At 46.8% G+C, this 25,224-nt stretch overlaps 1 protein-coding gene across 4 annotated transcripts; it reads right to left on the minus strand.

Annotated features, from left to right (window-relative positions):
- Positions 1 to 1,710: 1,710 nt before the first annotated feature.
- LOC129144570 (uncharacterized) lies at positions 1,711 to 18,294 on the minus strand. 4 transcript variants are annotated; one of them, XR_010158855.1, is made up of 2 exons: positions 18,104 to 18,294; positions 1,711 to 2,850 (listed from the first exon to the last, which is right to left on the minus strand). XR_010158855.1 is itself a non-coding variant. In XM_054687586.2 (2 exons), the coding sequence occupies exons 1-2, from the start codon at positions 18,277 to 18,279 to the stop codon at positions 5,613 to 5,615; spliced, it is 606 nt and encodes a 201-aa protein (XP_054543561.2). In that variant the 5' UTR covers positions 18,280 to 18,294; the 3' UTR covers positions 5,562 to 5,612. The 4 variants fall into 4 exon arrangements, 1 of the variants encoding a protein (XP_054543561.2); XR_010158854.1 differs by having other exon boundaries at positions 2,729 to 2,909; XM_054687586.2 differs by lacking the exon at positions 1,711 to 2,850 and adding an exon at positions 5,562 to 6,042.
- Between the last annotated feature and the right edge of the window lie 6,930 nt (positions 18,295 to 25,224).

Consider the following 25,224-nt stretch of genomic DNA (forward strand, 5'->3'; position numbering starts at 1 on the left):
CCTCCTCCAGACACTGTGTCTCCCACACATGCGCACACTCTCACGCCCTTACAAACACACTCTCACGCACACATACACACACATACATACATTCTCACACACAGGCTCACACACTCATACAGTCTCACACATACACACACAGACTCGTACACACACACACAGGCTCACACTCACATATACAGGCTCACACACACGCAGGTTCACATACATCTACACTCACACACATTCACACACACATACACACAGGCCCCAACACACCTACACTCACACATACACACATTCACACACACATGCATACATACATACACACACACAGGCTCATACACTCACATACACACATTCACACATGTACAGACTCACATAAACACACCGGCTCATACACTCACATACACACATTCACACATGTACAGACTCACATACACACACCCTCACTCTCACAGTCACAAACACATTCATAGGCGCACATATACACACACTGTCACCCTCTCACATGCACACGCGTCCCCTGAGGCATATGCTACCCACCGCATCCTCCCTGAAGCCCCCCCCCCCACCCGCTGCCCAGATGCCCAGCTTGGGGGCTGCCTGCACTCCCAGGACTCGGCTGACGCCCTGGCCTGGGGAAGCTGCTGGGACTCACCCCTCTGCTGAGACAAAACGGGCTGCACAGGCTCCTCATGGTCTCCCTGCCCCACCCACTCCTGGCTTTGTGCCCTGCCCCACCCACTCCTGGCTTTGTGCCCTGCCCAGCAGGCATAACCAACCCAGCCATCTGCTCAGGCCTCTGGTGCCTCCCCAAACCCAACCCAGAGACCCTGGAAGTGCTGTCACCCTGTAACCAGGCACTCAAGGTAGTGTAGAACTGCCCCCAGGCAGTTCTACCTGGTCTCAGTCAGAACCCGGAGAAAAGGCTAATGCCACAGACTCCACGGGGCAATGGCAAGAAATGGATGGACTGGTGCAGCAGCTAAAAGGGGACAAGCTCCCACAGTGCAGCCTGAGCCATGGAAGGAAAAGGGCCACAGTCACACCCATAATCATCCTTCTCTCTGCTGGAACCCCTGGTTGGCTGGAGTCACCTGAGGGGCGTCGGGAGTGCCATGGAGGAGGAAGCTGCGGTCCACTCTGCTCTTGCACTGGCTCAGCGCAGACCATGGGCTCTTCTGAGACAGCACCAGGCCAGGCTCAGAGAGGGCCAGGACTCTGTTCCCACAAAGCACTGGGGCTGGTGGGGGACCCACCTGTCAACAGTCAATAGCACAGCACCAGGATGAAATAATCCTGGAGTGGGGGTGGCCCCAGCAGGAAGCCCTCAGCTCCCACTGGGAGTGTGTGGGGGGGGGTGGTCAGGGACTCAGGTGGGGTGGGGAGGTGGTGTTGGAGTCAGGCCTCCAAGCATAAGTAGGACATTGAAAAGAAAGGAGGGAGGAGGGGTGGGGTGGGAACAAAGCCAGAGCCAAGAACGTACTTAGTGGGAGCGAGAAGGCAGCTTTGGTGGATGGAGTGGACAGGGAAAAGTGAGAACCAGGTTAGAGAGGGGCTGGAACCCAGAGGGCAGAGGCCTGAGATGACCATGGCAGAGCGTGCACTGTGTCCCCTTGATTTAGGCATTGCCTGCCACCTGTCACATGGAGGGCAGCCTGGGATGGCACCGAACACTTTAAAGATCAATTTACTTTTTAAGTATATAAATTTATTTCAATAGCAAACTTTATATGCTTAAGTTTATTGGAAAAAATTAAGTAGAAGCCAAAGCAACATCATCAATTGCAGGTAGGTACATACGATGGCCTACCAAAGACGCTAGGCCAAAGGCTGGCTCTTTCTTGGTTCCAGATGGAGATGAACAGTGTTGGAAAGGTGTTAAGAATATTAGCACCAAACTGGGACTCTTCTCCTTCAGACAATGGACTGGCTTTCTAACCACGTGTCTCCATGTTATGTCAGGAAGATCTGAGTCACCCAGTGTCACCTGTCATCATCCCCAGGGGAGCAGGTGCTGTTCATGCCCTGCACATAGCCCTGGAACACTCCAGCAGGCACAGAGCCACTTCTAACTGCCAATATCTTCTTCTTTTTGCCTGCAGGCTTTTGTCCATGACCTCAGCAGGCCACTCTACCCACACCTGCGGCAGATGGGCGGTGCCAGGGGATTAACACTCACCTCCAACAACCCCCAAATAATAACTCATAGGAGTTGGTGTATAAATACCCACGCTCCCTTGCTCCTGGGATTCCTCTGTTGTGTGTGATTTATCCATGGGACTGAACTCCAGCTGTCCTCTGCACCACCTGGCTGAATACTACGCCCTGAATTGGCCTCCTTCCTTTCCTGTTGCACTTCCTAAAGCTCTGCCAGAGCTTCCTAAGGTCACCTCTCAAATAAACTACTTGCTCTCAGATTCTTGTCTCAGAGTCTGCACGTGGGACAACCCAAACTAAGGCATCAACCATCAGTGATATTTGTCCCACCCACCCTCAAGGTCAGACCCCAAACCTGAGAGACTCAGTCCAAAGAGACCCAGAAGACAGCTTGGCTCTTATAACTAGATAAGAAATCAACCCAGGAGAAGCCTGTATGGCAATTTATAATGGGAGGGGCTGGATTTTTCTGTGAAATATTTTCATATGGCATTGATTACTGAGAGTGAAACTAGAATGAAATCAATCAGATCTGCAGTTGGAAAAGCTCACTCTGGCTCCTGTCGTAAAACGTGAATGTGGGCGGTGCCCTGGTCTGCACAGGGAGCTGGGTCGGGTACCACTGCAGTTGTCAGAGGTGACACTGGAGGAGATTGGCAGGGGTGGCCGCCCTTGCTTCAAAACATCCAGGTGGAGATGTCAAGATGTCTGTTGGATAAATGAGACCAGAACTCAGAGGAGCGGCAAGAACAACAGTGACCATCGCCCTGTAGACATAAATGAAGGAAAGGGTGTGGATTTTAAGAGTTGTGTATGTATGTTTCTTTTTTCTTTTTTTATTTATTTATTTTTTGAGACAGGGTCTCGCTCTGTCACCCAGCCTGGAGCACAGTGGCACAATCATGGCTCACTGCAGCCTTGACCTCCTGGGCTCAAGCGATCCTCCCACCTCAGCCTCCCAAGTGGCGGGAACCACACTTGCACGTGCACCCATACCCAGCTAACTTTTGGTTTTGTTTTGCTTTTGGCAGAGACAGGGTTTTGCCATGTTGCCCAGGCTCAAACTCCTGAGCTCAAGTGATCCACCAGCCTTGGCCTCCTCCCAAAGTGCTGAGATTACAGGTGTGAGCCACCAGGCCCAGCCATGTTTCTTAAAAAAAAAAAAGTTTAATTTTAATAAAGTTTATTATTTCATTTCTATGGACATGGGAAAAAATGTTGAATTATGATAAAATACACAAACATAAAATTTACCATCTTAAACATTCATTTATAGACACTTGAGTTGCTTTCACCTGTTGGCTATTGTGAATAATGCTGCTATGAGCATGGGGGACAAATCTGTCTTCAAGTCCCTGTTTTCAGTTCTTCAGGGTATATACCTAGAAGTGGGATGGCTGGATCCTATGGTGATTCTATGTTCAATTTTTTGAGGAACTGCCATATTGTTTTCCACGGTGGCTGCACTCAAACGTTTTACATTCCCACCAACAGTGTATAAGAGTTCTAATTTCTCCATATCCTCACCAACACTTGTGATTTTCTGGGTTTTGACAGTAGCCATCGTAAAGGGTCTAAGTTGGTCTGGCCAAGGTTTTTGAACTACAGATGTCACAAAGGTACACAGCAAGAAAAGGACTTATGCAACATCATAATAAGCCAGGGAGGTGTTCTGGTCATACCTACATCATTATCAACCTCATGAACCTGGATCAGTTGGGGGTGCTCTTGGCTACAAGTAGCAATGTTATGAACGCATTTGCTGTCTTGTTAATAAGAACTCCCTGGGCTGGTCTTTTCTGCTCAGTCAGGCTCAGCTGATTGGTAACAGTGACATTGCCCTTCCTGGCCATACGTTGACTCTTCAATGCCATGCACATGTGCGCTCAGGACCACACACAGAGCAGCAGGAAGTGGGCATGAGGCAAGGCCTCCTCCTTCCAAGACTCTGGCCTTTTTAACAGGAAGAAAACGACTTCTCCAAAACCCAGCAAATACTGCCTGACATCTCACTGGCAAGAACCAGTCAAGTGCCCATGCATATGACTGGTGCAGGGTAAGTGGTGCTAGTTAAAGGAGAGATGGCTGGGCCCCACCCACAGAGTTTCTGATTCAGTGGGACTGGGATGGGGCCCAAGATTTGGCATTTCTAACAAGTTCTCTGGTGATGCAGATGCTGCCAGTCCAGGGACGACATTTCGAGGACCACTGGCTTCAGTGATCTTGAGCTGGGTACATGACCACCCAAACCAATCAAAGGGAAAAAGCAGGTAGATGGTGGTAAAATACAAGACTTTCTGTCACAAACTCTGAGGAGCTCACTTGTAGCTTTTTTGCCCACTAGACTCTAGGCCCCCTGGGAGCAGGGGGTCATGAAAGTCACCTTTTTGGGCCTTGGGGTCTTGATACAGTTACTGTGACTTGGTGGCAACTTTAAACGGATTTTTCAAATGAGTGAATACAAGAACATGTCACCAAACATGTCCAAGGCTGCTGCACCCTCAGGTCACCTTGATCAAAACACCTTCCTGGAGCCCATGCAGGCAGCCTCCAAAACACAAAGCAGGCTGGGCACGGTGGCTCATACCTGTAATCCCAGCACTTTGGGAGGCCGAGGTGGGTGAATCATGAGCTCAGGAGTTTGAGACCAGCCTGGCCAACAGGGTGAAACCCCGTCTCTACTAAAAATAAAAAAAATTAGCTGGGCGTGGTGGCAGGCACCTGTAATCCCAGCTACTCAGGAGGCTGAGGCAGGAGAATCACTTGAACCCAGGAGGCGGAGATTGCAGTCAGCCGAGATCACACCACTGCACTCCAGCCCAGGCGACAAAGCAAGACTCAAACAAACAAACAAACAAACAAAAAACCCCAAAGCAGCCCCTTCTCTACCAGGACGGCAGCTCCCCTATAAAGCAGCTCAGGTGTCTTCCCTGTCGGCCTGTCCTCCTGGGGAGGCTGGCTCCCTGCTCTGCAGTGACACTGCAGGGTCAGAACTCAGCCTGTGGGTAACCCAAGAACAATGCCTGTTTGGGGGTCTTCACCGCTGACACAGAGAGCCTGTGGCCATCCATCCCAAATAGCGTCTGTTAATTGCCCACTGGGATGTGGTCCCTTGTTGAAGTCAAAGAAACAAGCCCTTAATTCACTAATTGTCTAAACAGACACCACCAGCTGAGAACTCCTATAGCCCGGCGTGTGATGCCTTATGACCCTGAGCGAATGCAGCTGCAAACAGGCAGTACCTGTTACATATTCCTTAGCCACAGGGGAAACTTCTGGAAAGTTGCTAGCATGGAATATGGTTAATGAAGAAGAAAACGCCTTATCCTTCTGTTCTACATTCACACTCACGTGTGATCTACGCAGTGGTCCTGAAAGGATCCAAGGCTGGGGGAGATCTGGGAGTCCATTTACCGATGAGGATCTGCTATTCAGAGCTGATGTCCCGTATGTGTGCAGTGAATATTCAATCAGCAGTAGCTGTGATACTCATAAATCACTCGCTCTGAGGTGAAGAGGAACCGATAGGATAAGCCAGGCTCACCGCAGAGGCCTCTGCTGCAACCCTGGTTGGCAGCCCAGCCCTTGTGGGTACCAGGACCTGCCAGAGCCACAGACGACCGGATATAAGCACAAATTGATGAGTCACCCAAGAGCCATCGCAGGGTGAGGACAGACCTGGGTGCCAAGTGGGCAGAGATTCCACCAAGTCCTGGCAGAGGACCAGGCTGTGATGGACAGGAGACACTTCTCAGGTCAGACTCACATGGCAAGGCAAGGTCTTGCTGGAAGGCAGGCAAGGAAATGCTCCAGCGGGAGCCCAGCAGGAACCGGCCCTGGCTGCTGATCAGGAACAAGCTGGCCCCAGACTCTCTCCAGGATTGCACAGGGCTCAGGGAGCTGCACCAAGGTGGAACAAGAGTAGAGGCTGGGGGCGGTGGCTCACACCTGTAATCCCAGTACTTTGGGAGGCTGAGGTGGGCAGATCACTTGAGGTCAGGAGTTCGAGACCAGCCTGGCCAACATGGGGAAACCCCGTCTCTACTAAAAATACAAAAATTAGCTGGGCATGGTGGTGTGTGCCTGTAATCCCAGCTACTTGGGAGGCTGAGGCAGGAGAATTGGTTGAACCAGGAAGTTGGAGGTTGCAGGGAGCCAAGATCACACCCCTGCACTCCACCCTGGGTGACAGAGCAAGACTCCATCTCAAAAATAAATAAATAAATAAAAGAGTCGAAGCCCTGGGTCCTCTTCTCCCCTGTGTTAGCCTTGCTATGTGCTCTTGGGGGTGGTGCTTCACCCCTCTGGGACAGTGAGCTTCACGTACCTGACTCTGGGCCATGCAGGGGCCAGGCTGGGCCTCCTGACACCCACTGGACTCCCTGCTAGCAACCCCAGTTCCCAGCTCCCATCCCCCACCCTAACTTCCAGGGCAGACACAATGTGTGCACTGGGGAGTGGACACAGGGCTCTCTCCAGCTGGGTGGAAATGGGACCAGCCCCTCCTTCCTCACCCCCTCCCCAGACACTATCCACAGCCCGGATGGGCTTTCATCCACCTCAGCAGCCAGCCTCCCACCCTCTCCCCACCACCGCAACCAAAACTGCTTCTGTGGATGCCTACTGGCATGTTTTGAAGTTACCTACACATTTATTTCAGGGTCAACTAGTCCTGAGCACCTCTGGGGAAACCTTATATCACTCTCCTTTTCCCCCAGGACTCCCCAGGGAGCAGGAGTTCTCAGCCCTGGTGCAGGCTGGAGCCACCTAGGGAGCTTTGAAAACTACCCATGCCCACGAGGGACAGAATCGGGATGATGAAGATGTTCTAAAACCGGATTACGGTAACGGCTGCACAACCTGGGAAACTTAAAAATCATTCAATGGTACACTTAAAATGGGTGAATTTTATGGTATGTAAATTATATCTCAATAAACTTGTTTAAAAAAAAATACCCAGGCCTGGATCTATCACTGAACCATTAAATCAGAATCTTTGATTTGGAGCCTGGGCTGAGATTCCTGCTCTGGTGTCACCGTGGGGACATCTCTTTCCACTGCCACCATCACTCATTCACCCTGGGAGAAGAGGAGTGACCCCCCCCCAACTCATTGATGGGCATATCCATTTCCTAGAGCAGTTATAACAATAACCACCAACTGGGAGACTCAAAACAGCAGTAATTGACTCTCTCATAGTTCCGGAGGCCAGAAGTCCAAAATCAAGGTGCCAGCAGGGCCACACTCCTCCAAAGGCCCCAGGGAGGGTCTTTCCAGCTGCTGGTGGCTGCCAGAATCCCTGATGTCCTTGGCTGGCAGCAGCATCACTCTGATCTCTGTCTCCTCCTTCACATGAACTTCTTCCCTGTATCTCTGTGTCCCCACTCTCTCTGTCTCTTTTTTTGTGTGTGTGAGACAGTCCCGTTCTGTCACCCAGGCTGGAGTGCAATGGCGCAATCTTGGCTCACTGCAACCTCTGCCTCCTGGATTCAAGTGATTCTTCTGCCTCAGCCTCCCTCGTAGCTGGGATTACAGGTGCACACCACCAAGCCCAGCTAATTTTTGTATTTTTAATAGAGGTGGGATTTCACCATGTTGGCCAGGCTGGTCTCAAACTCCGGACCTCAAGTGATCCACCCATCTTGGTCTCCCAAAGTGTTGGGTTTACAGGCATGAGCAACCACGCCTGGCCCCCACTTTCTCTTCTTAGAAGGATACCAATCATTGGATTAGGGTCCACCCTAATCTAAGTATAATCTCATCTTAACTATCTGCATCTGCAAGGTCCCCAATTCCACAGAAGGTCACATTCTGAGGTTCTGGATTGGCATGAAGTGGGGTGGGGGGACACTGCTCCACCCAGCACAGTGGAAATGCTAGCCGAGTCAACTGCATTAAAGCCGGTCATCCCATTACCTATATTACATACACACTTTCTTGGGTAGACTACCTTATTTATTTCCAGTTAAATGCAATTTTTATTGTCCAAATTTCCAACACTTCTCTTAGTTTCCTAACTGGAGTGCAGTGGTGCGATCTCAGCTCACTGCAACCTCCGACTCCCGGGTTCAAGCAATTCTTGTGCCTCAACTTCCCAAGTACCTGTGACCACAGGCGTGTGCCACCACGCCCAGCTAATTTTCTATTTTTAGTAGAGATGGGGTTTCGTCATGTTGGCCATGTTGTCTAAGCTGGTCTTGAACTCCTGACCCCAGACAATCTGCCCACCTCAGCCTCCCAAAGTGCTGGGATTATAGGCGTGAGCCACCACGCCCAGTCCTAACTCATTTTTTTTTTTTATTGCAGCTTTAGCTCAAAAGCATCTTCACCTACATGCCCCTGCATGTGGACATCCAGTACCAAATATTCTCTTTTTAAAAATGTACAGGCTGCTGGGTATGGTGGCCCCTGCATGTGGACATCCAGTACCAAATATTCTCTTTTTAAAAATGTACAGGCTGCTGGGTATGGTGGCCCATGCCTATAATCCCAGTACTTTGGGAGGCCAAGGCAGAAGGACTGCTTGAGCCCAGGAGTTCGAGACCAGCCTGGGCATGTAGTGAGACCTCATCTCTACAAAAAAATAAAAAAAACAGCCAGGTGTGTTGGCATGCACCTGTGGTCCCAGAAACTCAGGAGGCTGAGGTGAGAGGATCATTTGAGCCCAGAAGGTCAGGCTGCAGTGAGCCATGATTGCACTATACTCCAGCCCAGGCAACAGAGCAAGACCTTATCTAAAAAAAAAAAAAGTACAGGCCAGTAATAAGGTAAAATGCATAACAAAGTCTACCTACCAGAGTGGAGTGGGAGGGAATCCACAGAGTCAGACCCTTGCCAGTGGGTTCACTCTCATTTAGCAGAGAGAAATCTCTGTTTGTCCTCTTCTCTCCAGGTTCCCTGCCTCGGCTCCTGCGTGAGCTTCCAAGGGCTGGTCTCAGGGGTGGGAATCAAAATGTTTAACCACAGGCCCTGACCCATCAGCCCAGATGCCTGCTGTAAACAACCAGAGCTTTTTCCAGGCACATGTTGACCTAGCTGGTCTCACACAGGGCAGCATCAGCACTTCCAAGAAGTTCTCCTGGGGCACTATGCTTGGAGACAGTTTCTGTGTGAGCCTGTGAACAGCCAGTGGTGCTTAAAATCATGGGCCTCTGGCCAGCCTATTCAACATTAATCGTAAGTGCTTAAGAAAGGTTGGTGTTAGATGCCAGACACTGTTCTAAGCTCTTGGTGTATAAGCTCATTAATAACTCACAACAGTCCTAGAAGGTGGAGAGAAGATTGCCATTGTCCCTATTTGGCGGGTGAGTTTAAGGGACAGAGGCCTTACCACAGTAACACACAGTTGGTACGTGGTAGCACTGGGATTGAAGCTGTGTGGATTTATCTCTAAAAAATGGGGTCCAATCCCTCCATTTTACTACCTCTTCTGTTTGAAAACATCACATACAGGACATTCATTCATTCGTTTAACCAATATCTATTGAATATCTACTCCATGCAAGACAATGTTCTGGGCACTGCAGCTACAACAGTAAACAAATGGACATGGCCCCTGCTCTTCTGCAGGTAGTGTGGGGTGGGGAGTGGGGAGGGGGACATAGACCGCAGTCACAGACAGAAAATAAAAACAGAATTTCAGATAGTGGTATGTCATAGGAAGACGCTAAAATGGGGAGGGAGGATAGAGTGATCGGGAAGCATTTTTAGGTGAAACAGACAGGGACAAACTCTCCCAGGGGGTGACATTATGCTGAAACCCAAGCAGTGAGAAAGAGTTTTTGGAGCACAATCTGGGGAGAGAGATGCCAGGGAGAGGCCACAGAAAGTGCAAAGGCCCTGAGGCAGGAAAAGGCTTGGGGAACAAGGTGAAAGATACCTTTGTGTCTCTGTGAGCAAGGGAGTGATTATGGAATTACTGTTCATTTCCTTTGGTGTGATAATAACAGGGAGGTCACCTGGGTCACTACGAAGGAAGAATATGGAATCCTTAGTACGGAATAAAATTTGTATATTAAAGTTATCCTCACCCAGGTAGACCAGGTTTCTGTAGGTCTCTAACATCATGTCCCTATGCAAATTCCACGGAGCAGAGTCCAAGTATTCCCAATCCTCCAGAGAGAATACTATGGCCACATCCCTGAATGTCAACAGTCACTGAAAAAAAAAAAAAAAAAACCAGAAAAACCCACACCATATTTACCAAGTTGCCATGGGTGAAGTTCTTAATTTGACTCCAGGTGAAATGAGAAGGTGAAGAGAAGAGATTCTAAATGTGGACAGATGGGAGGGATACAGAAAGAAAGCATGAAGTAGGATTAAGGATTAAGTTCAGAGGGATTTTTCATTGTTGTTTATATGAACGTTTTTGTGAATTGTGGAGCAACTACTGGATCTGCAAATGGAAAACAGGTTGTCGGGGAGATGTCTCTAGAAGTAATGGTTTTAAAAGACAGAAATTAAGCATATAGTATTTTACTCCCATTTACCTGCTTTAGGGTTTGGAAAAATTGGGAGTACCAACTCTGAAGAGATGGCAGGAGCACGAAACTCTCATCTCCTCTACCAGGTTCTGTGAGGGGAGATTCCAGAGTTGGGCCAGACCTAGGCAAGGCTCAGAAGACAGTGGATCTGAGCAGAGCTGGGCCAGGGAGCAAGCCCTAGGCTTCTGATCACTTTGCAGCTAGAGTATGTCCAATTCTATCTTTCCTAAGACTGCACAGGAGAAACTTGACCCCCAGAGTTTGTATACTTGAAACCTATATTAGCCACTTACCTATTTATAACATACGGTAACAAGCAATTTAACCAAAACCCTTAGGTTTTCTAGGACAATTTCATTAGAAGCTGAATATTTATTCTTAGCAAGATAAAATCAATAGAAGTAATAATAACAACAAGAATAACTCAGACAGATGTGGTGGCTCATACCTGTAATCCCAGTACTTTGGGAGGCTGAGGTGGGCTGATTGCTTAAGCCCAGGAGTTTCAGGCCAGCCTGGGCAACACGGTGGAAACCCCATCTCTACTAAAAAACACAAAAATTAGCCAGGCGTGGTGGTGCACACTTACAGTCCCAGCTTCTTGGGAGGCTGAGGCTAGAGGAGTGCTTGAGTCCAGGAGGTTGAGAATGCAGCGAGCAGCGATCATGCCACTGCACTCCAGCCTGGGTGACAGAGCAAGACTCTGTCTCAAAACAAAACCCCAAAAACATAACAACAATTCCAACAATTCTGCCCATGAATGGCTTTTCAGGCAGCAAAACTGGAACTAATAACGACACGAGAAGGTGGCCCAGATGAAGGCCAACTCCTCTGTACACCTCCTTTCTTTGTACTAAGTACATGATGCTAGTTTATCTGGTTGCTCTAGACTGAAAGTTTCCAGAAAATAGGTACCATGTCATGGCTGCTTCGTGTTTTTCTAATAGCCATATGAAATGGAAGCAACTGGTTTATCTATCAGTTTGCATCTACAAACCTCCTCCCCGTTCTTCACCCAAGTACCAGGAAGCTGCAGCAACTCCCATCTGGGTACCAACCAAGGAGATTTCTTCTGTGAGAGGAGGAACAAACCCTAGATAATGCATTCCTCTTCCTCTGAAATAAAAGCAGAATTAGACTCTGTGTTTACCCTGACCCCAGTCTGCATAGGACATCACCAAATGTCTCAAAGACACCCTGGTTCTGGTGAGAGGGTCCCCAGTGACCCTGGGTTGATGGCCCATGGTGATCCAGGCAGGAGAGACTTGGGCTGTCCCTGTGGGTTCAGAAGACAGAATGAAGTCACTCTGGTAGGGCTGTAGATCCTGGATCCAGATGTGGTATTACTTGTCCCTGATCAGCTAAGAGGAAGGGCAAGAATATCTTACTCCAGTATCACAGTGTGCAGCTAACTGTTGTGATCATGGCTCTAGAGATTCTGTGGCTCTGACCTCCCATGGTCAAGGTGCTTACACTTACAGATTCTACCACCAGACTCTTTTCACACCAGGAACCTCTCATGCAACTGCAGCAGGTCACTGGACAAAATCTGAACAACTCAAAGGACCCCACTCTGAAAAGGGGGCTTCACAATGTCTATGTTGACCTCTCACGAGGCAGAAGATGTCTCCGCTGGGTTTTCTGTCCATCCTCAATTCAAAGTCTGGCCCTGTCTTGTGAATCCCAGGTGGAAGCCAGCTCTTATGTGCAGATTCTAGGTGGGGTCAACCTGGCTTTGTATTCGTGGATATAACAGCAAGCAGAGTAAAACCAGAGGAGACCACCCCCCATGGAGGCTGCTCTAACACATTCTATAGGACACACTGATCAAAAGGAAGAAGGTGAGGCAAAACATAAGCAGAGAGTCTGGGCCAGGCTAGAGGATTGCCACCCAGGAATATACATTCAGCTTGCCCTGAATACACATTTCAATTAGTAGCAATTACAACTGGATTTTTAAAATTTTTTTTTTGAAGACAGAATCTTGCTCTGTCGCCCAGGCTGGAGCGCAGTGGCACGATCTCGACTCACTGCAACCTCCGCCTCCTGAGTTCAAGTGATTCTGTCACCTCAGCGTCCTAAGAACCTGGGACTACAGGCATGTGCCACCACACCCGGCTAATTTCTGTATGTTTAGTAGAGATGGGGTTTCACCACGTTGGCCAAGCTGGTCTCGAACTCCTCACCTCAGATGATCTGCCCACCTCAGGCTCCTAAGGTGCTGGCATTATAGGTGATTCATGCCTGTAATCCAAGCACATGCATGAGCCACTGCACTTGGCCACAACTGGATTTTTAAAGACAAAAATGGGGGCAGGGAGTGGGTTCATATAAAGTTGTCAGAAATTCTCACTGATTTACAGAAATAACACTTATTAGTGACTGGCTATATAGTATGTGGGTTATTAGTGATTGGCTATATAGTGTGTGGGTATAGGTATTGTTAGTTTGTGGTAACAGCAAGAAGTTTTAAGAGATGAATATATAGCTCAAAGTGGGGAGTAAAACCTGTGATTGCCATCTCAATTTAATGTCTCTCTGGGCCTGATAATTAAAAGGACTTGCAGTTTTATGATAAAAGTTCTTTTCTTTTCTCAAATCCCAGGACCTAAATTCAGAATTTGGAGCTGCAGATTTAAGTTTTGCAGGGGTGGGAAACTAGCGGGTGCCCTCTGCAATTTGTGGGCATTGGGGCAAGAGGAGGAGGGGGAAGCTTGATATTCTCTGGCATACTCAATGCACATATGTGATCTGATTGGGATCCTGGGCTCCACTGCCTCCTAATCAGTTTCAGATCTGAAGATGCCAGAGTGCTGAAGGACAGAGGTGGTATGGCTGGTCGCTGCCCTGTGCAGTTATTTTGCTGCAAACTGGTCAAACTGCTCTAGAAGGGAATGCAGATCTCAAATACACAGGAAGAGTATTCTGCTAGCTGATTTTTAGGACAGCATGCACTTTGCCGCACAATTGTGGTTGTGGCTGGAAGCCCCCTCTACAGTGAAGCCTGGTGTGCATCTTATATGTTTTTATTACACCTGGCAATTCTGGACAGTGTTTAGAAAATATAATTAAAAATAAAAACATTTCTGACCCTAAAAGAATTCTTCAGAATGGTAGAACACAAATTTTGTGTGTGTGTGTGTGTGTGTGTGTGTGTTTAGATGGAGTCTCGCTCTTGTTGCCCAGGCTGCTGGAGTGCAGTGGTGCAATCTCGGCTCACTGCAACCTCTGCCTCCTGGGCTCAAGTTATTCTCCTGCCTCAGCCTCCCAGGTAGCTGGGATTACAGGCGCCTGCTACCATGCCCAGCTAATTTTTTTGTAATTTTAGTAGAGCCGGAGTTTCACCATGTTGGCCAGGCTGGTTTCAAACTCCTGACCTCAGGTGATCAGCTGAAAACTGTTTTATTACATCATTAAACCAGACCATGACATAAGTGACATAAAACCTGCTAAGAGATTACAAAGACAGAAAGAAGATAATCATAATTAGTCCTCAAGTAGAAGACCTGGCAGCACCATTTGTTCATCCTAAATTCACATGGCCAGTGAGGGCATCTTGGGTCACTCCCAGACAGTTGTGGCAAAGGACACATAACCCATCAAGTTTCCAGAGCAAAAACCTCAACCCAAGGACATTCTGATAAACTGTCAGTTCCCTTTACCTAGGGAAGATCAAAGGAGAGGGACAAAGATTATTTACCATGGAGTGTCAAGGAACAATTCCCTGATTTCCTCTCCTATGAAATGTTTACAAACAAAAGCCAAGTCTTTAAAAGAGTGCCATCCACACAAGACAGGGATGCCCTCTCTCACCACTCCTATTCAACATAGTGTTGGAAGTTCTGGCCAGGGCAATTAGGCAGGAGAAGGAAATAAAGGGCATTCAATTAGGAAAAGAGGAAGTCAAATTGTCCCTGTTTGCAGACGACATGATTGTATATCTAGAAAACCCCATCATCTCAGCCCAAAATCTCCTTAAGCTGATAAGCAACTTCAGCAAAGTCTCGGGATACAAAATCAATGTGCAAAAATCACAAGCATTCTTATACACCAATAACAGACAAGCAGAGAGCCAAATCATGAGTGAACTCCCATTCACAATTGCTTCAAAGAGAATAAAATACCTAGGAATCCAACTTACAAGGGATGTGAAGGACCTCTTCAAGGAGAACTACAAACCACTGCTCAATGAAATAAAAGAGGATACAAACAAATGGAAGAACATTCCATGCTCATGGGTAGGAAGAATCAATATCGTGAAAATGGCCATACTACCCAAGGTAATTTATAGATTCAATGCCATCCTCATCAAGCTACCAATGACTTTCTTCACAGAATTAGAAAAAACTACTTTAAAGTTCATATGGAACAAAAAAAGAGCCTGCATTGCCAAGTCAATCCTAAGCCAAAAGAACAAAGCTGGAGGCATCACACTACCTGACTTCAAACTATACTACAAGGCTACAGTAACCAAAACAGCATGGTACTGGTACCAAAACAGAGATATAGACCAATGGAACAGAACAGAGCCCTCAGAAATAATGCCACATATCCACAACTATCTGATCTTTGACAAACCTGACAAAAACAAGCAATGGGGAAAGGATTCCCTATTTAATAAATGGTGCTGGGAAAACTGGCTAGCCATATGTAGAAAGCTGAAACTGGATCCCTTCCTTACACCTTATACAAAAATTAATTCAAGAGGGATTAAAGACTTACATGTTAGACCTAAAACCATAAAAACCCTAGAAGAAAACCTAGGCAATACCATTCAGGACACAGGCATGGGCAAGGGCTTCATGTCTAAAACACCATAAGCAATGGCAACAAAAGCCAAAATTGACAAATGGGATCTAATTAAACTAAAGAGCTTCTGCACAGCAAAAGAAACCACCATCAGAGTCAACAGGCAACCTATAGAATGGGAGAAAATTTTTGCAACCTACTCATCTGACAAAGGGCTAATATCCAGAATCTACAATGAACTCAAGCAAATTTACAATAAAAAAACAAACAACCCCATCAAAAAGTGGGCAAAGGATATGAACAGACACTTCTCAAGAGAAGACATTTATGCAGCCAAAAAACACATGAAAAAATGCTCATCATCACTGGCCATCAGAGAAATGCAAATAAAAACCACAATGAGGTACCATCTCGCATCAGTTAGAATAGTGATCATTAAAAAGTCAGGAAACAACAGGTGCTGGAGAGGATGTGGAGAAATAGGAACACTTTTACACTGTTGGTGGGACTGTAAACTAGTTCAACCATTGTGGAAGTCGGTGTGGTGATTCCTCAGGGATCTAGAAATAGAAATACCATTTGAGGCAGCCATCACATCACTGGGTATTACCCAAAGGATTATAAATCATGCTGCTATAAAGACACATGCACGCGTATGTTTATTGCAGCACTATTCACAATATTAAAGACTTGGAACCAACCCAAATGTCCAACAATGACAGACTGGATTAAGAAAATGTGGCACATATACACCATGGAATTCTATGCAGCCATAAAAAATGATGAGTTCATGTCCTTTGTAGGGACATGGATGAAGCTGGAAACCATCATTCTCAGCAAACTATCACAAGGACAAAAAACCAAACACTGCATGTTCTCACTCATAGGTGGGAATTGAACAATGAGAACACATGGACACAGAAAGGGGAACATCACACACTGGGGACTGTTGTGGGGTGGCGGAAGGGGGGAGGGATAGCATTAGGAGATATACCTAATGCTAAATGACGAGTTAATGGGTGCAGCACACCAACATGACACATGTATACTTATGTAACGAACCTGCACGTTGTGCACATGTACCCTAAAACTTAAAGTATAATAAAAAAAAAGAGTGCCATCCAGTGCTCTGTGAAAAAAAGACTAACAATTAAAATACTGTGTCTAAAGTGTACAACAAGCCAGGCATGGTGGTTCACGCCTGTAATCCCAACACCTTGGGAGGCTGAGGCAGGCAGATCACTTGAGGTCAGGAGTTCGAGACCAGCCAGGCCAATGTGGGGAAACCCTGTCTCTACTAAAAATACAAAAAAAAAAAAAAATAGCTGGGCGGGGTGGCAGGAGCCTGTAATCTCAGCTACCCAGCTACTTGGGAGGCTGAGGCAGGAGAATCACTTGAAACCGGGTGGCGGAGGTTGCAGATTGAGTGGAGTTCACACCACTGCACTCCTGCCTGGGCAACAAGAGCAAAACTCCATCCAAAAAAAAAAAAAGTGTACAATAAAGGACTAGTTTTTACTGCGAGCCTGAATTAGGCTGGGGGAGCAGAGTGGTGGATTTAAAAAAAAATCAGAGTGGGCGATTTGAGACATGATGTGTCAAACACACATACAAACAACACACAAAATGCAGGGGAAAACCAGTCCCCCAGTAGAGTATTAAAATAATTAAAAAGCAGAGAATTTGATGGAAGTGGCTCTAATGCCCTTGGATCTTACAACATACAAACAAAATAAAATCGAACTAAATGCATTTCTTGTAAATTACTGCCTTAGGGAAAGCAAAATTCAGGCTTAACCAAACCTCCTGTCAATCTCCAGGAAATCTCCACCTGGAGAGTTGAAATAAGGCGACTACCTCAGTATCGTCAGTTTTGAATTTGGATTTGGTCGGCTTCCTCATGCACTTGATGAAAGCCTTTCCTCCCAGCCCCTCCAGTAGCCCTAAAAACACAAACCATGGCTGGGTTCTCTCCAATTCGTGAATCACTCTTTGCTCAACTAAGCTTTTTAACAGTTTTAATGGAGCCTATTTTGTTGTTGTTGTTTTTTGAGACGGAGTCCTGCTCTGTCACCCAGGCTGGAGTGTAATGGCGCAATCTTTGCTCACTGCCCTCAGCCTCCCGGGTTCAAGCGATTCTCCTGCCTCAGCCTCCTGAGTAGCTGGGACTACAGGCGCGTGCCACCACACCTGGCTAATTTTGTATTTTTAGTAGAGACGGGGTTTCTCCTTGTTGGTCAGCCTGATCTCGAACTCCCGACCTCAGGTGATCCGCCCACCTCGGCCTACCAAAGTGCTGGGATTACAGGCGTGAGCCACCATGCCCAATTATGGTTTTGTTTGTTTGTTTGTTTTTTGTTTTTTAACAGGAAAAAGGAGGGACTGAGAACCCCACAGACCACAGCTCCTCCCACCCAGGAATGCGGCACCTCGAGTTGGGATTCTCCCCTGAAGATTCCCCAGAGGTCCCCGCACAACTTGGGGAAATGCGGGGCTGTGGGCGTGGAGCTGTCCCGGGAGGGCTGGAGCGAGCCAAAGTCACCGACCAGGGACCAGGCGAGACTGGACGCCCGGGCTCCCGGCAGCCGCCTTGCTACCATCTTGCACCTTAGCAGACTGAGGGCGGAGCTGCGCCGAAGAGGACTCGAATCCTGGTCCCTGCACCGACCAGGAGGAGGCCCGGGTTCCCCCTACAGCCGGTTCCGACCAGGTGCCTCCGGCACACTCACCCGTGGTTGTCTTCTGTGCTGTCCCGACATCTTCCCAAGGGACCTTCCAGTACCTGCAGGTCCCAGGTCCACGGAGGCAATGGCGGAGTCACGTGGAGCCTCGCGGAGAAAACCGGACGGAGCAACGGACACCAAACGCGGAGCTCCACGGGTCCGAAAACTAAAGACCCCGCCATACAGTGGAAGGCTGCCCTGTCCTCCTAGTGGACAGTTCCCACACAAGCGCCTCTGATTGGATAGGGCTCCGGGCGCGGCACGCAGGGCCCTGATTGACAGAAGCTGTGTTCTGGCCTGGGACTGGAGGCCCGAAGGACCGGTATTTGGCTGGCTCCACTCTTTGCTCCAGGGCTTCCTTCCAGTGCTGGCACGTGGCTCCTCCAGGGGAACACGTACATTTAAGCAGAACTTGGTTGTGCCTTTCTGGGTTCCACTGTTGGCCTCCTGCACTTCCTGAGTTCTTCCTGACGTTTGTTTGGTCTTTTGAGGTGGCAGCCTGAGCTTTGAAAAGAGGCAATTCTTTAAGGCAGCAATTTCCATTAGAAAAAAAAATGTGAGCCATGTGTGTCTTTTAACTTTTCTAGTCACTGCTTAAAGGAAAAGGAAACAGGCTGGGCATAGTGGTTCACACTTGTAATCCCAGCACTTTGGGAGGCCAAGGCAGAAGGATCACCTGAGGTCAGGAGTTCGAGACCAGGGGCCATACAGTTATTAATAAAGTTTTCTTTGGTAGGAAATCTTAGAAACTCACTCTATATTTTAAGTTTCCAGCACATCTCACTTAAAACCAGCCACATTCCAGATGCCCTACGTGGTCAGTGGCTGCCACGTTGAAGCACAGCTCTGAGAGCACTGGCTCCCCTGACTTTAAGGGGAGGTGAAGGCCTGAACTCTCTCCTTTTCTGCCAGAGGCAAGGGAACACCCCCTTCCTACCAGCATCTCCCCTCAGGCTGATAGGTGGGAGAGGTGGTGCCCTGAAAGAGAGCATGGGGCTCACAAGCAGAAAGTGTCCACAGGTAGACAACTGCTACCCATCTGCTGCTTGAGGAGGGGCCATCCTCCTTCCAGAAACCAGACAGTGAAAAAAGAATGATGAGGCCCCAGGAGGATGAAATCCCATGTCTTCAGATGTGTCCACAGCCCTGACCTCCAGAGTTTCGATGTGGAGGTAATAGATTAAAGGAAAATTTCTTTCTTTCTTTTCTTCCTTTTTTTTGCGGGGGTGGTGGGGGGGGGGAAGACAGGTCTCCCTCTGTCACCCAGGCTGGAGTGCAGTGGCACAATCATGGCTCATTGCAGCCTCGACTTTCCAGGTTCAAACGATCCTCCCAACTCAGCCTCCCAAGTAGCTGGGACCACAGGTGCACACCACCACATAAATAAGTGATATAGAAAATCAGTACCTGTAATGTGCTGTTTGTCAGGGAACTTGTAATCAACCTGTTCTTGAATCCTGGCATCCTATCTGTAATGAGGGTATGTATTAGTTAACTATGCCTGCATTAAAAAACAAAATAAAACAAAACAAAAACCAAGGCTGGGCGTGGTGGCTCATGCCTATAATCTCAGCACTTTGGGAGGCTGAGGTGGATCACCTGAGGTCAGGAGTTCGAGACCAGCCTGGCCAACATGGTGAAACCTCGTCTCTACTAAAAATACACACACACACACACAAAAATTAGCTGGGCATGGTGGTGGGTGCCTGTAATCCCGACTACTTGGGAGGCTAAGGCAGGAGAATCTCTGGAACCCGGGAGGCAGAGGTTGCAGTGAGCCGAGACTGCACCATTGCACTCCAGCCTGGGCAAAAAGAACGAAACTCCATCTCAAAAAAAAATAATAAAAAACCCAAAATTTGTTTTAGCTTACATTTGAGCTGCTAAGCTATTTAGGCTGAACTCAGCTGGGCCATTCTTCTGGTCTCACCTGGGATCCTTCAGGCATATGTGGTCAGCTGCTGGTTGAGGAGGCAGCTCTGTTTCTGAGAGTGAGCTGGCTGTCAATGGAGACACCTTGATTCTCCCCCTTCCCATCATGGTATCTCATCCTCCATCGTGGGCTTCTTCTCATGGGAATGGCAGGATTCCAAAAGAAAAGGCAGAAGTATTTAAGATCTTTTCAGCCTAAGCCCAAAGCTGGCATACTGTCATATTCACAGCTTTCTATTGGCCAGAACAAATAAGGCTGGACAGATTTAAGTTTTGAGAAACACACTCTACCTATTGATGGGAGTAGCTGAAAAAGCACATTCCAAAGGGCATAGATATAGAGAAGGATGAAGAATAGCTGTCATTTTTGCAATCAGTATCACTTTGCCTTTTCTTGCAGACAAGGTTTATATACATGTTCCAAGTCAAGAGACTTGTCCAAAACTGTGCAACTACTAAACTGCTGGGCTGGGACTCAGGATCACCCTCACCTGATTTCAAAGCCCGTGAACCTCCATAGGCCATGCTACTTATGCAGCATCCCTGGGCTCTCAAGTTTCTAGAGAATGACTCTTCTGCAGAAGAAGCAGGATTCCACTGAGATTCTCATCCATCTAGCCCCCTTCACTGCTCTTGGAATAATCCCTCCACAAAATGCTTCTGAAGACCCTTGAAAGGACATGAAATAATTTGGGGGAATGGCTGAGTTTAGGAAATCAAGGCCCAATATTTTATTTTTCATTTCTCACCATAGAAGAAATTTAAAAGCATGTATAATGCACTCCATGTGTCTGCAAATTCTTTTCATCCCTTTTTGGTATCTAGGCTGTTTCCTTTCAACACAGACTAAATCAAAATACCGCACCTGGGCCGGGCATGGTGGCTCAGGCCTGTAATCCCAGCACTTTTGGAGGCTGGGGCGGGCAAATCATGAGGTCAGGAGATCAAGACCATCCTGGGCAACATGGTGAAACCCCATCTCTACTAAAAATACAAGAATTAGCTGGGCATGGTGGCGCGTGCCTGTAATCCCAGCTATTCTGGAGGCTGAGGCAGGAGAATCGCTTGAACCAGGGGAGTCAGTGGTTGCAGTGAGCCAAGATTGCACCACTGCACTCCAGTCTGGTGACAGAGTGAGACTCCATCTCAGAAAAAAAAAAAAATACTGCACCTGAAACAACCTGTTACTCTGAAAACAAGTGACATAAAAATAGAGGTGCCAAGAAGACATTTTCCCTTGCTGCAATTTAGCCCAGAAAACTGAGTACATCTTTAAGTCATCTTTTGTTTTTTGTTTTCAGATGGAGTCTCACTCTGTTGCCCAGGCTGGAGTTCAGTGGCACCATCTTGGCTCTCTGCAACCTCTGCTTCCCGGGTTCAAGCGATTCTCCTGCCTCAGGCTATGGAGTAGCTGGGATTACAGGTGCGTGCCACCACACCCAACTAATTTTTGTAGTTTTAGTAAAGACAGTGTTTCACCATGTTGGCCAGGCTCTTCTTGAACTCCTGATCTCAGGTAGTCCACCTGCCTTGGCCTCCCAAAGTGCTGGGATTACAGGCGTGAGCCACCGTGCATGGCCCATCTTTTGATTTTACAGGCCAGAACTGTTTTCCAAAAGCCCAAACTCAGGAGCATCCATGAGGGAAAATACCAGCAGTCCACATGGAAATCATGTACATTTAATCCATCCTTCACACTGAACCAATGAACATTACCCTTTGCTTCACATCAGAATCACTGGAGGTGACAGGTGGGCCAAAAATCTCCCAAAGCCAAGTTGCAAAAGACCAATAAATCGGAATCCGTGAGTGAGTCCCAGGCAACAATTTTTTTCTTTCTTTCTTTTCTTTGTGTGTGTGTGTGTGTGTGTGTGTGTGTGTGTGTGTCGCCCAGGCTGGAGTGCAATGGTGCGATTGAGGCTGACTGCAGCCTCTGCTTCCCAGGTTCAAGCGATTCTCCTGCCTCAGCCTCCCGAGTAGCTGGGATTACAGGTGCCCACCACCACCAGGCAACAATGTTTTTAAAGTTCTCCAGATGATTATAGTGTGCAGCCAAGTCCCCAAAACTTGCCTTACACCAACATCTTCTGGTGAACTAGTTGTAAATGTTTTCTCCAATGAATGCAAAAATATTGGCTGCTGGATTTTGGTCTTCCAGACCTACCTGCGTTACCTATTTAGCATCCTTTGTAGAAATTGACTTCTACTACTCATTTTGTTTCTGATTCAACCCAGTTCCACAAGCGCCCTACTGTATGCACAGGGCCCTGTGCTAGATTCCCTAACCTTGCTGAGCATCATTATTGGGAGAGGACTTTGCTGGGGAGAAATGCATCCCCCAAAATGCACACCATACCACTCACCAAATGCAGGCAAAAATGGAAAGACCTAGGAGGTCACTCGAATGTTGGAACATGAATAGATACTTCAAAACATTAAAATCCATCTCATGGTGACCTGAGCAAATGTGTTCCACTTTAAAACAAAACAAACAAGCAAATAAACAAAATGCTGCCATTATTCTCAGGCGCCGTGTTAGGGTTTTTCTGCAAATATGTAATATTTAAAATTTTTATTGGTGGGGCAGATGTGGAGTCTCATGCCTGTGATCTCAGCACTTTGGGAGGCAGAAGCGGGTGGATCCCTTGAGCCCAGGAGTTCAAACAAGCCTGAGCAACATGGCGAAACCCTGTCTCTACAAGAAATACAAAAAAGTGGGGTGTGGTGGCACGTGCCTGTAGTCCCAGCCACTTGGGAAGCTGAGGTGGGAGGATCCACTGAGCCCAGGAGGTGGAGGCTGCAGTGAGCTGAGCTCTTGCTGCTGCACTCCAGCTTGGTCAACAGAGTGAGATCCTGTCTCAAAAAAATATATTTACTGATGTATAACATGCATACAGAAATGCATGCACAAAGCATTCATGTAAACCTCAATGAATTATTACAAAGCGAATGTATTTTTATAACCAGCCTCATGTATGCCTCAACCATCATTTTCCCCCTCCTTTCGTTCCCCAACAAAGGTCACCAAGATCTTAAACATTAGCCTTGTAGATAGATTTTGCCTTTTTATACAATTGTTTTGCTACAAAACGTTTCATTTTTATTTATTTATTTTTGAGAATGAATATCACTCTGCCAACCAGGCTGAAGTGCAGTGGCACAATCTCGGCTCACTGCAACCTCTGCCCCCTGGGTTCCAGCGATTCTCCTGACTTAGCCTCCTTAGTAGCTGGGATTACAGGCACCTGCCACCATGCCTGGCTAACTTTTGTATTTTTAGTAGACATAGGGTTTTACCACGTTGGCCAGGCTAGTCTTGAACTCCTGACCTCAAGCAATTTGCCCACCTCGGCCTTCCAAAGTGCTGGGTTTACAAACGTGAGTCACTGTGCCTGGCCACAGAACACTTTAAGCATATGCAAAATAGACCAATATAATAGACCTGTCACTTAGTTTTGATAACTACTAATCAGGTGTTATTTTTGTTTCATCTATACTTCAACCCATTCCCCACACCCATATTATTACTTTGTAGGGTTTTTTTTTCTGTAAGATTGGACTTACATATGTTAAAAGGCACAAATCTTAACTTCACCGTTTTAAGAAATAAATACACCCCCCATGTAACCTTCACCTGTTTTAAGAATAGAATGTTTTCAGCCAGGCACAGTGGCTCATGTGGATCACCTGACGTCAGAAGTTTGAGACCAGCCTGGCCAACATGGTGAAACTCCATCTCTACTAAAAATACAAAAATTAGCCGGGCATGGTGGCACTGTAATCTCAGCTACTTGGGAGGCTGAAGCAGGAGAATCACTTGAACCTGGGATGTGGAGGTTGCAGTGAGCCGAGATCATGCTACTGCACTCCAGCCTGAGTGACAGAGTGAGACTCTGTCTCCAAAAAAAAAAAAGTCGTAAGTCTTTTCACAAAATTAAAAGAAAAATTAAGTATCTGCCTGATATTTGGAGGCTGATGCTTTGGCACTATACAAATTCACACCGTTCCTAGAATTTTCAGTCACCATTTTTGAATTGTTCAGTGAATCTTGCTTATAATAATTATTACTGTGGTGTTCTAGTGGTAATTTTATATCTGAATTATCTATCTATAATGTTTAGTATTCTGGAATTCTGCAAGGAAAATTTTAAACTTCCTTCCTTCCTTCCATTCTTCATTCTTTCCTTCCTTATTTACCTAATCTTTTTTATATCATATGAACTCATGGATATTTATTTTATTCTGTGAGTTGTAGTTCAATGCTATCATCATTTCATTGTTCATATTATTCCAGCTTGGGCTATTGGGATGTCTGCCAGGTAAGCTCGTTTTGACATCTCTCTTTTTTGAAAACCACTTTTCAACTTTCTGGCTCTACAAGAAACTCTACTCAGCTTTTCTGTTTTCCATTTTCAGCCCTAGAATTATCCATTTTTACAAGCTTTGTTTCCTTTTATTAAAGAATGGTATTTAGAAATCAAGATCTAGAGAGCTAGTTGTGGTCATTGATACTGGGATATAACTGCTTCTGGACCTCTCAGGAGACTGACTTTGAAATTGTGTATATAAATATAAACTCAAATATGCCCACGTCTATCTATCTATCGATCGATCAATCAATTGATCTATCTATCCATCCATCCATCCACCCATCCATCCATCCTGAATGTATGTTTACAGTAGACATGGCTTCATTCTGACATTTCCAACTTCAGTCCAGAACCATGGGTTTTTTCTAACATTCTTCCTTTGTTTATGTGCAGCTGTTTTACAACTATATTGAGAAATGGGCAGTAATTGTCTCCAAAATATATTCTAACATATAAAGTAGTTTCAGAATTACTAACCCATATTCTTGCAGGAAACGAATTTACCAACTAGATTCCAGTGTTTGTATACAAACTTGAGTCTTACAGCCTTCAATCAAAACACTGCTTTCCAAAGTTACTTAGGTCAGGACTCTATCTCCACACTTTTAGGGGTGATTATACATTTGTAGTACAGTTAGATTCATTTGTCACTCTCTGCATTCTATCTGAATCCCCCAAAAATCCTAGTAAATTTTTAAAAATTTGCATAGTATAAGATTCACTCTTTTTTTTCCTTATTTTGAGATGAAGTCTTGCTCTGTCCCCCATGCTGGAATACAATGGCGTGATCTCGGCTCACTGCAGTCTCTGCCTCCCAGGTTCAAG

Source organism: Pan troglodytes, chromosome 6 (genome assembly GCF_028858775.2).
Source record: "Pan troglodytes isolate AG18354 chromosome 6, NHGRI_mPanTro3-v2.0_pri, whole genome shotgun sequence".
NCBI classification, from domain to species: Eukaryota; Metazoa; Chordata; class Mammalia; order Primates; family Hominidae; genus Pan; species Pan troglodytes.